Consider the following 13,761-nt stretch of genomic DNA (forward strand, 5'->3'; position numbering starts at 1 on the left):
TTAAATCTAACGAGGATTTATAAGAGACAGGCCTCTTCAAAGCAGCATTTCTAGACACCAATTATTGTGCAGCTAGACCCACCACATCTAAAAACCAATGTAAAACTAGAAAAAAATATATATTTATGTTGAAGGGTCACAGAGCAATTCAAACTTAGACCAAACTTATGGAGACAATAGTTGCCTTGTCTGGAGGAGTCTTCCACTACAATAATCACACAAACCAAATACTTAAAAATGTGTTTATTTACAGCATTAACTCAAATCAGATTCACTCATCTGAGGCATCCTGAGGAATAAAAAACTAAATAAATGAACAAGGGATTAGAGGTGCATCATCAATTGGGTGTTTCATGTGCAGCTATTTGTAGCAATTTTTTCATTTGCTTTTTGATGATTCAAAGGAATAGGTATTTTGTACTTCTGCCTGCTGGATCCACTGCTGCAGTTTGTTTCAAAAACAGTAGACATTTTCTTGCATGCCTGTGTATTTTTTAACAGGCTTTAATGGGGACCATCATCAGGGAATTTACCACTTAAAGAGAAGAAGAAAAAATTAAATTACTGCAGCACTCAGATGGGGAGATCAAAACATATGTAGAGGTAAAGTTAGGGCTGGTTCACATCACGTTTTCTCCCATATGGGAGCGCATACCGCAGGGGAGAGCTAAAAACTTGCGCTCCTATGTGTAATTCATTTCAATGAGCCGACCGCAGTGAAACGTTCAGTCCGGTCAGCTCATTTGAGCCGTATGCGCTTTTACAACCGGACCTAAAACCGCGATTGACCAGTGTTCGATCCAAGGAAAAAGCGCATACAGCACAAAAATGAGCCGACCGAACGTTTCACTTCGGCCGGATCATTGAAATTAATTACATGCCGGAGCGCATAGAAAGGCATTCGGGAGCGTGAGGTTTTAGCTCTCCACTGCTGTATGCGCTCCCGTATGGGAGAAAACGTGATGTGAACCCAGCCTTACCCAGTTTCCCATAGCAACCAGATTCATTTTTAACAAGGCCTCTGCAAAAAAAAAAGCAAAGGAGCATGCCGATTGATTTATCAAAACCTGTCCAGAGGAAAGGTTGACCATAGCAATCTCCCTCCAGTGACAAACATTTTTTATGCTGTCAAATAAAGGTGCAATGTTTGGGTTCTTAAAGGTTCTGCAACAGAACAAAGACATTGTACACTTTCATTTGTTATAACAGTTTGCACCTGATGGAAGTGCCTCTGTTTAACACAATGCTTTAATAAGTCTTCAGACCCCTTCACTTTTGTGAAACTGCAATAAAGGAGGAAACAAAAAATTTTGTACTGACAAGTATTCAGACCATTTGCTGTAAAACATAAGAAATGAGAGGACCTCAGATTGTTATTTATCGGAGGTCACCTGTGGCACATTCAGATGGACATGTTTTGGAAAAACAGTCCTGACAATATGAAGTCTCACAGCTAACAATACCTCTAGGGGGAGATTTATGAAAACCTTTGTAGAGGAAGAGTGATGCAGATTTCCATGGCAACTGCACCACTCGGCTAGGTTTTCATTATCAAAACCTGTGTAATGGTAGAAGGGATCTTTAACTCCTTGACGCAGGACATATATTTACGTCCAGCTCCCACGATATAACATGGGGTCACACATTGACCCCGCGTCATAATGGGCCGGTCCCGGCAGCCATCAACGTCTGGGACCCGCAGCTAATACAGGAAACAGGACATCACCAATCGCGGTGATGCCATGTATTAACCCTTCAGACGTGGCGATCAAAGTTTACTGCCACATCAAGTGAAACTGAAAGTATCCTTGCTGCTCAGTCGGGCTGTTCAGGACCGCCGAAATCAAACTGCAGCATCCCCAACAGCTTACAGGACACCAGGAGGATACCTGCCTCCTGTGTCTGATCGGTGAATGACTGCTCCGTGCCTGAGATCCAGGCAGGAGCAGTCAAGTGCCTATAACGCTGATCAATGGCATGTTAATATATGTGCAAGTTAGTATACGTGTAAGATCAGTTTGTGCAGTGTTCTAGCCCCCTACGGGAGCTATAACACTGCAAAGTGAAGAGTTAATGTGATTTAATAACCTTCCCTAATAAGTTTGAATCTCCCTTTTTCCCATAAAAAAAAAAAAAAACTAAATAAAAACAAATGTGGTATCCTGCGCATGTAAATGTCCAAACTATAAAAATATAATCGTTAATTAAACCGCACCGTCAATGGAGTACACTTAAAACAATTCCAAGAAATTGCGTATTTTAGGTCCCTTTTTATACCAGGGGAAAAAATAAAATAAATGGCGATCAAAAAGTCCAGTCAAAACAAATTTATGTTCGATAAAAACTTTCGAATGTATACATTTTTCTGCACGTAGTTATGATTTTTCCCAGAAGACAAAATCAAACTTGTTTAAGTAGGGTATTCATTTTAACCCCTTAAGGACTCCATTTCCATTTTATCCTCATCACCTAAAAATAACGCTTTCAATTTTGCACATAAAATTCCATATTATGGCTTATTTTTTGCGCCACCAATTCTACTTTGCAGCGACATTAGTCATGTTGCCAAAAAAATTCATTGTGCGACAATTGAAGAAATTCTCATTTTGTAACTTTTGGGGGCTTCCGTATCTATGCAGTGCATTTTTCAGTAAAAATTACACATTGTTTATTCTGTAGGTCCATACGGTTAAAATGATACCCTACTTATATAGGTTTGATTTTGTCTTCTGAAAAAAAATCATAACTACATGCGTTTAAAATAGTCACCTTCTGACCCCTGTATGGGGTGGTATGAGGGCTCATTTTTTGTGCCGTGTTTAAGTTACTATCGGTACCATTTTTTGCATTGATCGGACTTTTCGTTCGCTTTTTATTCATTTTTTAGGATCTAAAAAGTGACCAAAAATACGCTATTTTGGACTTTGGAATTTTTTTGCACGTACGCCATTGACCGAGTGGTTTAATTAATGATCTTTTTATAGTTCGGATATTTACGCATGTGGCGATACCACGTTTGTTTTCACTTTCTTTATGGGAAAAGGGGGGAGATTCAAACTTATTCGGTAAATTTTGTTAACTTTTTGTGCAGTGTTCTAGCTCCCATAGGGGGCTAGGACACTGCACACTGATCTTCTACCGATTGATGCAAAGACATAGCTTCGCACGGATCAGCATTAGGTGCTCGATTGCTCAAGCCTGTAGCTCAGGCTTGGAGCAATCAAATCCAGATCGGACATGACAGAGCAAGGTAAGGGGACCTCTGCTTGCGTCCTAGCTGATCGGGATATCGCAATTTTATCGCGATAGCCTAACTGAGCTGCCGGGAAGCATTTGATCGCCGTGTCTGAAGGGTTAAGGTGCCCATAGACTTCCCATTCAAAACCGTATGCACATAATGTATACGGTTGTCTCCGTTTTTCAAACCATACGGTTTTTAACTTTTTTTTATCTTGACAGAAAATCGTGGTCTACCACAGTTTTTGGTCCAAGTGAAAAATTGTATTAAACCGTATACATTTTTCAACATGGGAGTCATGTCAAGAACGGTTCCATCCGTTTTGGCTTTGCTCAGTGTTTTTTCCTTGGAATTTCTATCAAACAAGTAAAACTTTATTCATAATGGAGTGAACGTATACGGTTTTCTTCAAACCGGAGGCAACCGGACATCATTTTTGAAACCATATACAGATAAAAATTTGTACACGTTATGATACAATTTAGGCTGGGTTCACACTACGTTTTTCAAATACGGTTACCATATACGGTTTTCTGCTAAAAACGGATGGCAATAACCGTATGCAACAGTATGACTCCAAATAGTTTTTCCCCGTATATGGTTCCAAAACGTATGTACAGTTCTATCCAACGGTTTTGCTATTTTGTTTGAATTAGTTTTCAAGCAATTTAATAAAGTTACTATTGTTCTATTGAAATTCCTTCTGCGCGCGTGTCAACTCCAAAAACAGATTGGAGAACCGCATACAGTTCGCATACGGTTATGAAACAGTAGGCAAAAACGTGGTCGACAGAGATTTATATATATATATATATATATATATATATATATATATATATATATATATATATATATATATATATATATATATATATATATATATACATATACATATACACACACATACACATATATACATACATATACACACACACACACTATCTATATCTATCTATCTATACACACATATACATATATATATATACACATACACACATAAATATAAAAATCGGCAAAACCGTATCCGAGGCAAAAGGGATGCAACCGTACACAACATTTGGAATACGGTTTACAATGAATTCTCTATGCATACGGTTTCGGACGTATACGTTTTTTGCGGAAAACCGTATACGGTTATCGTATTTGAAAATCGTAGTGTGAACCCAGCCTTAGTCAGGTTTTGAGGAATCCCTTTTTTTAATCAAAAACCTGATACAAAACTGTATTGCAAAAACGTGGTGTGAACCCACCCTTAGCAATCAAATGATTGCTATAAATAGTCCCCTATGGGATATAAAGTGTAAAAAAAAAAAAAAAAAGTTTATGAAAAATCCCCTCCCCAAAAGAAAATTCAGTTTTTCCCATTTTACCCCCAAAAAGCGTAACTTTTTTTTAATAAACATTTGGCATCGCCGCATGCGTAAATGTCTGAACTATCAAAATATGTTTGTTTATGATCCTGTACGGTGAACGGCGCAAACTTAAAAAAGTCCAAATGCTGTTTAGTCACATTTTATTTCCCAAAAAATAAATAAAAAAAAAATCTAAAAAGTTAGTTATATATGCAAATGTGGTATTGATAAAAAGTAAAGATTGCGGTGCAAAAAATAAGCCCCATCCAGAAAAATGAAAAGTTATAGGTGGTCAAAATAGGGCTATTTTAGATTAGCGATTTTGTACAAAGTGAGATTTTAAACAGGTACAAAAAAAAAAAAAAAATCTAGCCAAGGGTATCATTTTAATCATATTGCCCCACAGAATATATAAAAAAAAAAAAAAAAAACGTCATTTACCGTAAAGTGTACAGTGTAAAAACGAAACCCTCCAAAAATTTACAAAATTTTGTTCTTCATTTAAATTTCCTAGCTGTACATTTTATGGTAAAATAGAGGATTATTACAAAGTAAAATTGGTCACGCAAAAAACAAACCCTTATATGGATCTGTAGATTGCCTGGCAATGAGGAAAAGCTCAAAAATAAAATAGCCTGGTCCATAAGGTTAAAATTGGCTTGGTCCTCAAGGGGTTAAAAAGGCAATCAAGAAGCTAAAAGGTCATTATGGGTTAGCTTCAGAGTTCCTGTGTGCCCCGGGCTCCCCCAACAGCCATCACCCTGCTGTCTGCTAACAGCAGTGTAAAAGAAGCCTTAGCACTTTGCACAGGGAAGCTAGTTAGAGTTAACGGAACTCTAAATTGACAAAAGTAGACCATAGTCAAAACCTGATGCAGTTGTCTGGACTTACAATGAATTAAGTAAGCACACAGCAGAAACTCCCCAAATCCAGGCGTGCAAACAATGTGACATTATACCCAGGATGACTACAGCTGTAAATCACTACCAAATATAAGTATTCATCTATTCACGGAGTTAAGAGTTTGAAGTTATATGAATGCAATATTTTTAGTTTCACACTTACAAAACATTGTTTTCACTCATTTTGGGGTATTATGTGCAGAATGATCTGGGAAAAATTAGAGCACAAAGCTGCAATAGACTAACCAGACACATGGAATGTAAACTGTCCCCCCTTGTTCTCTTGCCATCAAGTTGCCTTGAGTGGCTTACCACACCCAATTCAGGACATAAAATGCTCAACTGAGATGTTTAAGTGTATGGAGGAATATAGTATTTGTATAGCCAGCTCTGTTTTGAAATTCACATAGCTAAAACACCTACCTGGCCATTGCAATTCTAAAAATCTTTCAGACTTTACAGCCAGAAGTGTAGAACAGTACTGTTTAACGGGTCATCAGCTTTTCAGAATCCTCCTAGAAAACAAAATATGTAAAGTTGGTAAGCTTAGAAGGAAACAAGTTGGGCTAACATTACTAATGGGCATTCATTTTGACTGTAGCCTAGTGGATGGCTGTGTCCCATAGTTTGAGTGGCACATTAGAGTTGAGAGAATAAAAATAATGGAGGGGTTCACAGTAACAAGGAGTTTGCTGCGATATTAAAAGGCAATAGGCAGTAGCCAAAGCATCAGATTTCCAGCACAGTAGTACCATATATCATTTAAGCTATTTGGAGGTTTCACAAGCACAACATGAATTCGAGGATGTGGACATGAGCGAAAGAGTTACCTCAAAATACCGGACTAATTCCACAACTGAACTAGCCAAGAGCAGATTTCGTCAGGCTTCACAGGATGCACAACACTTGACTTCTCCAAGGAAACTGTAGTCTGTATTCTAGCAGGAGATTCTCAGAAGGCAACAGTTGTACTAACATTTTTAATCCCACTCTACAGAGAATCTGATCTAATCTATAGCGGTTAGGGTAGAAATCCATTCTTCTTGTTTAGTATAGCACAATTACTCTACATGACCTTTAACCCTACTACTGCAGCTTTCCTGGATACTTGGCTCTATGCTCAGCCAGACATGAATGATCCATATTCAAAGCAGGGCATGACAGTAAGCCAAGTATGAAGCCTCAGACTCCTACAGCGTTTAAAAAGTCCCAAGCCTGATCAGTACAGAAACCCTTCTAGCCACAGGACAGTAGCCCCCAGCTCTCCCACAGTGTGCATGTCATGCCCCTGCCCAAAGCAGGGGCCACCACACCCCCTCCATATATCTATGGGAGAGCCAAAGCAGCATTTGGGCCCTAAAACTAAACCGCCTAGCCACAGGATAGGATACAATTTTTCTATACCGATTGGGCATGGGACGACTTTAATGCCTTGCAGGAATATCTGTAATACACCTCTTCCAAACACTTAACTTCTTGGCTTCTAAAGGTCTCAGGGCATCATTTTTAAACAGCTGGAAGTGGAGGCACAGGAGGCAACCAGTAAAATAAATCTGATTTGTCACGATTAAATGGGATATCCAGGAAAAAAGTTTATCAACTGGCTCCAAAAAGTTACAGATCTGTAAATTACCTTTCACCCTTTCAGTACTTATGAGCTTCTGAAGTTGAGTTGTTCTTTTCTAAGTGCTCTCTGATGACACGTGTCTCAGGAACTGCCCAGTTTAGAGGTAAATCCCCATAGCAAACCTCTTCTACTCTGTGCAGTTCCCGAGACAAGCAGCGATGTCAGCAGAGAGCACTGTTGCCAGACAGAACACAAGTCAACTTCAGCAGCTGATAATTATTGAAAGGATTAAGATTTTTTTAATAGAACTAATTTACAAATCTGTTTAACTTTCTGGAGCCAGTTGAAAATATAAATTTGGGTCAAGTTACCCAACAATGTTATAGGCCTGTTGGCAGAATAGGTCAGTACTAGAGATGAGCGAACTTACAGCAATTCGATTCATCACGAACATCTCGGCTCGTCAGTTTCTTACTCTGGCCTGCATAAATTAGTTCAGCTTTCAGGTGCTCCGGTGGGCTTGAAAAAGGTGGACACAGTCCTATAAGAGAGTCTGCAGGAGTGTATCCACCCTTTCCAGCCCACCAGAAAGCTGAACTAATTTCTGCAGGCCAGAGTAAGAAACTGCCGAGCCGAGAAGTTTGAGACGAATCGAATCACTAAGTTCATTCATCTCTAACTAACTGATTGGAGGTGTCCCAGAAGCTGGACCACACTAGACTAACAGATGTGGTCTTGTTCCATTTCTTCAGTAATGACAGCTGAGTGGGATGGGGCAGAACAATGGTGCGTCACTGGCTGCATTAATGTCCCCTTGGCATTAGTGTCCCCTGGCTGCATTAATGGCCCTGGGTTCTTCCATAGATTGTAATGCTTCAGAAAGACTATTTTCAGGGACTGCGTGAGCACAAGTAGATGTTTTTATACCCCACATAATGGCCACGATTAGAACTGTAGCATATTTTCAAAATCCTATATAAAATGTAGTGACCTCAATAAAGCTTGAATACAAAAGCAGCCAAGTGACTTAAATGTATGACATCTACCTAACCAGTGTGATGCAGAAGGCAAGCGTCAAGAGCAGCATTTATTTTCAGATGGTCTTTTAATAGGCTTCATGAAGCCAAATGAAAGTTAATAAAAAAAACAATTCTTTATAGAGAACACAAGGATTCAATTTCTTTTAGTGAAATAAAAATGACAATATAAACATTTTCAAAAACTTCGAGATATTAAGAAATTTGATTTTTCTCTTTAGATATATCAAGGAGGTCTAGCGGTTATTTACAATGCACCCATGCTGTACCCTGCCTTGTTATACCGAAGGATTCTTTCAGAGTTAAGCTTCAGGGCCTCAGTCCCCTTCACTATATACAGAACATATGATCAAACAGATCTTAATACAGAATAGAGCTCATAGATTGACCGTTTTGCTCAGGAAGAGTAAAACTATTCCTTTAGTAGAACTAGTCTGTCACCAAGGCAAGTATCTGCCAAATTAAAATTGCAATAAGGAGCTCCCATCTGAGCAGCGCAATAGAACAGCAAAACCATAACATTAGAACCAAGGTATTGATGTTGTAACTTAAGTAAAACTGTTCCATGTTCTACCAGCGAGGCTGTCAGAATAAAGTAACATGGGTATATAAAAAATGAACATAATCAAAGACTACATATTAACTGTTCTGCGAAGCTCCATAAATCTTTATAAATACAGCCACTGGAAGGATGATCTTGAGTCAGGAGTTTTAGTCGTGTGAAGCTGAGGACAAGAAGCAGGCACAGTTGTAAAGTCACTTGAAGCATAGGTCAGAACATTACACCCCCTATACCAGATGTCAAAACCCACCCATGTTGACAACTAAACCACCACTATGTATTTATCAGATTTCAGGCAACCCTATAATTCATAAACGGGCAACTGAGCAAAGGCATACCTCAAGACAACCCACCAAGACACCACACCCAAAACCCTTTGACCAAATTACTTACAATAGTTGTCTCTGTAGGATCCACTTGATCGGTCACCATATCCCCCTTGACTCCTTCCACTAAGAATAGAAAAAGTGTTACTAGACAATCAAAGCCTGTAATAGATTTAGCTAAGTGACCTATATTCATTCTCCTCTTACCTGCCATAATAATCTCTGGATCCACCACTGCCACCATAACCTCCACTCCTGCTTTCAAACCGACCGCCTCCATAGCCTCTGTCTCCACCACCTAGAAAACACCACCACGTTTAATGTTACAGTACATTATATTTGCACAAGTCATGCTAAAATGTACAACTTTTGCAAATGAAAGGACCATTAAAGAATAAATTGACTACTCACCACGGCCTCCACGGTAAAATCCTCGTCCTCCAGAGGATCCTCCTCTATAACCTCCACGTCTGTCACCTGAAGATTTGCCAGCCTGATCAACACGAATCTGTCTTCCATCAACAGACTAAAAAAAACAAGAGAAAAATAAAAAAAAAAGCTAGTCAGCATTCTAGGATTTAATTTTATGTCAATTTTTTTGCTTCAGTGCTTTTTATGCATTAACCTTGCTACTAAAATACAGTTCTAAAAAAACTAGAACACATTTTACTCATTTAGGCAATGTTCACGGTCTTATTCTTTAGAGCCTCACCTTTCCATTCATTGCGTCCATGGCATCCTTTGCGTCTTCTGGGTTTTCAAATGTAACAAACCCAAAGCCCCTAGATTTCTTTGTCTCACGGTCCTTCACAACCACCACTGGAAGATGTAGGGGAAAGAAAAAAAAAAATAAACTGTCAGCCATGGATCAAAGATTGCATTTACAGAAATTTAAGACACCACTAATAATCAATTCTGTGCTAGAGAGTTGTTGCTAACCATGCAATCAACAAAAATTCACTCAACTTCTACACAGAAAGTTTATTAAGGACTACAGAGCTATGTACAGGTAGATAAGGGTAGTCAGCAAGTTTTTTCTTCCAGAGACCATGTTGAGCACACCATATAGAACACGGCAAACCATTTTAAAGGGGTTCTCCGGTGCTTAAACATCTTATTCAAAGGATAGGGGATAATATACCTGATCGCAGGAGTCCTGCCACTGGGGACCCCTGGGATCATGCACGCCTGCGGGAGGGGGCACAATAGCCATCACGTCGCCCTCCCATAGACTTGCACTGCAGGGCGGAGCGGGACATCACACGCTGGCGCAGGCGTGACGTCACACGCCGCCCGCCCTGTAGTCGCCCGTAAACAGACCCTGAGCAAACACTTCGGGGACTGATTACAAACGGGGTGTTGCGTGCCTGACCCCTGGCGTCCCCAGCGGCGGGACTCCTGCGATCAGGGGATAAGATGTTTAAGCGCCGGAGAACCCCTTTAAGTAGCCACTTCAATTCTAAAAAATTGATAAGACAAGCTTTCCCATCATTGACAAACTGTACACCAGTGTCAAAAGTATTGATTGCAGGGGGTCTCACTGCTGAGACCTCCTGCAATTGCTGGGGGGGGGGGGGGGGAGGTGGCACTCTACCAGGTAAAGTTGAGGAAGAGGTCGTGATCACAGCAGGTCTCAGAATTTAGACCCAGTGCAACAAAAAAAAAATCATCATCATACGAAGTGGTTAGTGGCACACAATATAATGCCTATGAGTCAAGAGCTTGCAGGAGGTAAAAATAAAGACATGTAGGGCATAAACAAACATGCAGGCCAGTTATTACTGCCCCAAGTGCAAAAACTTTATTTGCACTTAAAAGCAGGCGATGCTATAGTCACTTTAAAAGGAAAACTCAGCATGTTTACCCACACTAAACCCAATGAACTGGGTTATAGCACGGGAGAACAGGAGTCCAACGACAGGTCACTTCTCTAAATATGTCCAGTAGGTCCCGATATGTCCCCAAGATGATCCTATGCTGAATTCAGTGAACCATGCACAGGGGTAGGGCTTTACTGGCTCAATTTACATATACATTGAAGCCCCACCCCCTGTGCACTATTTACTGAATTCAGCAGAATATCTTCCGGGGACCTCTCTCAGGACTCACTGGACATATGTAAGCAAATGACCCCTTGTTTGACTCCTGTTCACCTACACTAACTCAGTGTATTGGGTTTAGTGTGGGTGAACTGGCACTGTAAAAGTGCAGAACACCATGGAAATATACCTGTCGGGAATCAAAACCCACAAAAAAAAAAAAAAACTACACTTCACTCTTAGTAAAGCAATGGGACAATGTTTCTTTGCTCTAGGGACTTATGGGCTCCCTGTCAGTGAAAAAAAACTGTCCCTATTGCAGCCATATAAACCTGTGGTCCCATTACAACCACATGTAGTGAAGGAGGGAACAAAGGAGGACAGCCATATTATAGCAGCATTAGTCATGTAGCTTGTGGAGAACTTACCCTCACTTATTTGTCCGTACTTGCCGAACACCTGCTCCAAATTCTGTTCTTCGGTATCGAAGCTCAGACCCCCGACAAAAAGCTTTCCTTCATCTGAAGAAGACATGATGAGCTGCGAGGAACAGGAGAGTTCGGGTTAAGACACAGCTGACAGGATTACAAAATGGCGTCTGCCGGCTGAAAGGCGCCATAAGCACGCGGCTACAACAAAGACACCAAGATGGCGCTTCCGCCCAGGAAACAGCAGGGACACCTCATGGCTCGCTATTCACAAACCATTACACAGGCAGATAAACATGCACAACATCTAATAGGAATCTACTTAATAGAATAAAACATTACTACAAAGAAACCAAGATGGCGCCTCCGCCCAGCAAACACAGTCGGCAGCCTGAAGCGCAGCTCACGCCTCACAAACTGGCCCCAGAAAACCGCAAGCAACCACAGGCCGACAAACATGCACAACATCTAAATAGGAATCTGCTAAATAAAATACAACTGTCCGAATTTATGAACGACACGCACACAACAACTACAAAGAAGAGATAATCTGGCGGCATAGAGTGGCTTTTCCTCACCTTATAGGTCTCCTTTGTGCTGACAAGAAAGTAACTTTAGGAGCTGCAATTCAGAGTGCGCAACTGCCTCCCCCTCTCGCTATTATATACTGTTCAGTGTCCCCGCCCACTTCATTAGAATTCAGTTACGTGTCGGACTGTACCAAGTACCGCTCAAGGGTGCGCAATTCTCTACTAGGAGCGGTTTAGTTAGACCATGTGGCGGGAATAGATCTTGGAGGCTGTATTAACATGGAAAAATGTATAAAACGTCTTTGTAGCCGCAATAATATTAAGAGGACGACTCACGGCTGCTTTCTCATATTATATCGGGGTGTGGTGGGGTGTGAATAGCGTTGGTTGGGAGGGGGAGCGTCTTCCGCCATTACAGACAAGCGAGGATGCTGTAGCAGCGCTGTTAGGCGCCATTTTAGGTCCCGTCGAAGAAGTCACTGACTGTAGTTTTTATTTCTGAAATAAATGTGTGCGGAATATGCCTGGCGCACTTATAATAAGAGGAATCACGTACTATTCACTAGTAACGTTATATCCAGTAGGGACAACAGTCTATCATAACCCTGCCGTCCTATCATCTGCTTTCTAATGCTGCACGAGACCTCAAAATGGCGACTGCTTGAGGAGACACGTGTCTCTTGTTCTCAGAGCATCAGACCCCAAGATCTATTCAAACTTCAGACGTCCAACCAAAATTGAATTGAGATCACAGACTAGACAACTGCATCAGACCCCAAAAGAACTGGATGCAAGGAAAAATTAGTTTTTTTTCTTCTTTTATCCTTTTTGGCGTTTTTCAGCTATTTTGGGCTCAGAGACTAGTTTTCCAAAAAAGTGATGGAAATACCTTTTTATTAAAATTTCTTAGGGTACCATTAAAAAATAGTACAGATACAGTAGTGATAGAAAAAAATAGTATTTAAATCTAAATGTATCTTTTTAATAATTTTTTTTAAATTTTTAAACAGCGCTGCGAAATCTGTAGGCGCTATATGAATAAAATCTATATATATATATATAAAACTCAACGTGTGTGTGTGTGTATGTTCCAGCATCACGTCAAAACGGCTAAAGATATTAACATGAAACTTGGCACACATGTTACTTATATGTCATCAACAAACATAGGATAGGTGATTTAACCCTTACTCACCCCAATTTGTCAGGGGCGGGGTTTATGTTTAAAGTCCCATACAAGTCAATGGGAAATATATGTTACTTCATAACTTCCAAACGGCTTGAGATATTTCGATAATACTTGGTCACATGTTACTTATATATCCACTTAAAATATAGGATAGTTAATTTAACCCTTAACTACCCCCATTTGTGAGGGTCAGGGTTTTTGTTTAAAGTCCCATGCAAATCAATGGGAAATGTATGTTCCCAAATAACTTCAGTACGGCTGGAGATATTTCAATAACTGGTACACATATTACAGGTTGGGATATGAGGATGGGATGGGAGGTCGAGATAGGAGGTCGGGATAGGAGGACGGGAAAGGAGGACGCGATAGGAGGGTCGGGATAGGAGGTCGTGATAGGAGGACGGGATAGGAGGACGAGAAAGGAGGATGGGATAGGAGTTCGAAATAGGAGGTCGAGATTGGAGGACGAGATAGGAGGACTGGATAGGTCAGGATAGGAGGACGGGATATGGGGTTGGGATATGACAGCAATATATGAGGACGGGATATGAAGTTAAAAGCTTCCTCCTTTGTTTATTTTCCTCCCCAACA

The 13,761-nt window shown here is 40.4% G+C and overlaps 1 protein-coding gene across 2 annotated transcripts; it reads right to left on the bottom strand.

Moving 5' to 3' along the window:
* Nucleotides 1-228: 228 nt before the first annotated feature.
* Nucleotides 229-11,934, bottom strand: LOC130267436 (cold-inducible RNA-binding protein B-like). Of its 2 annotated transcripts, XR_008843192.1 has the most exons (8): nt 11,794-11,934; nt 11,452-11,563; nt 9,697-9,803; nt 9,396-9,510; nt 9,192-9,282; nt 9,052-9,110; nt 5,916-6,007; nt 229-535 (listed from the first exon to the last, which is right to left on the bottom strand). XR_008843192.1 is itself a non-coding variant. In XM_056517252.1 (7 exons), the coding sequence occupies exons 1-7, from the start codon at nt 11,917-11,919 to the stop codon at nt 8,808-8,810; spliced, it is 624 nt and encodes a 207-aa protein (XP_056373227.1). In that variant the 5' UTR covers nt 11,920-11,934; the 3' UTR covers nt 8,146-8,807. The 2 variants fall into 2 exon arrangements, 1 of the variants encoding a protein (XP_056373227.1); XM_056517252.1 differs by lacking the exons at nt 229-535; nt 5,916-6,007 and adding an exon at nt 8,146-8,821.
* Between the last annotated feature and the right edge of the window lie 1,827 nt (nt 11,935-13,761).

Source organism: Hyla sarda, chromosome 1, assembly GCF_029499605.1.
Source record: "Hyla sarda isolate aHylSar1 chromosome 1, aHylSar1.hap1, whole genome shotgun sequence".
Taxonomy (NCBI): domain Eukaryota; kingdom Metazoa; phylum Chordata; class Amphibia; order Anura; family Hylidae; genus Hyla; species Hyla sarda.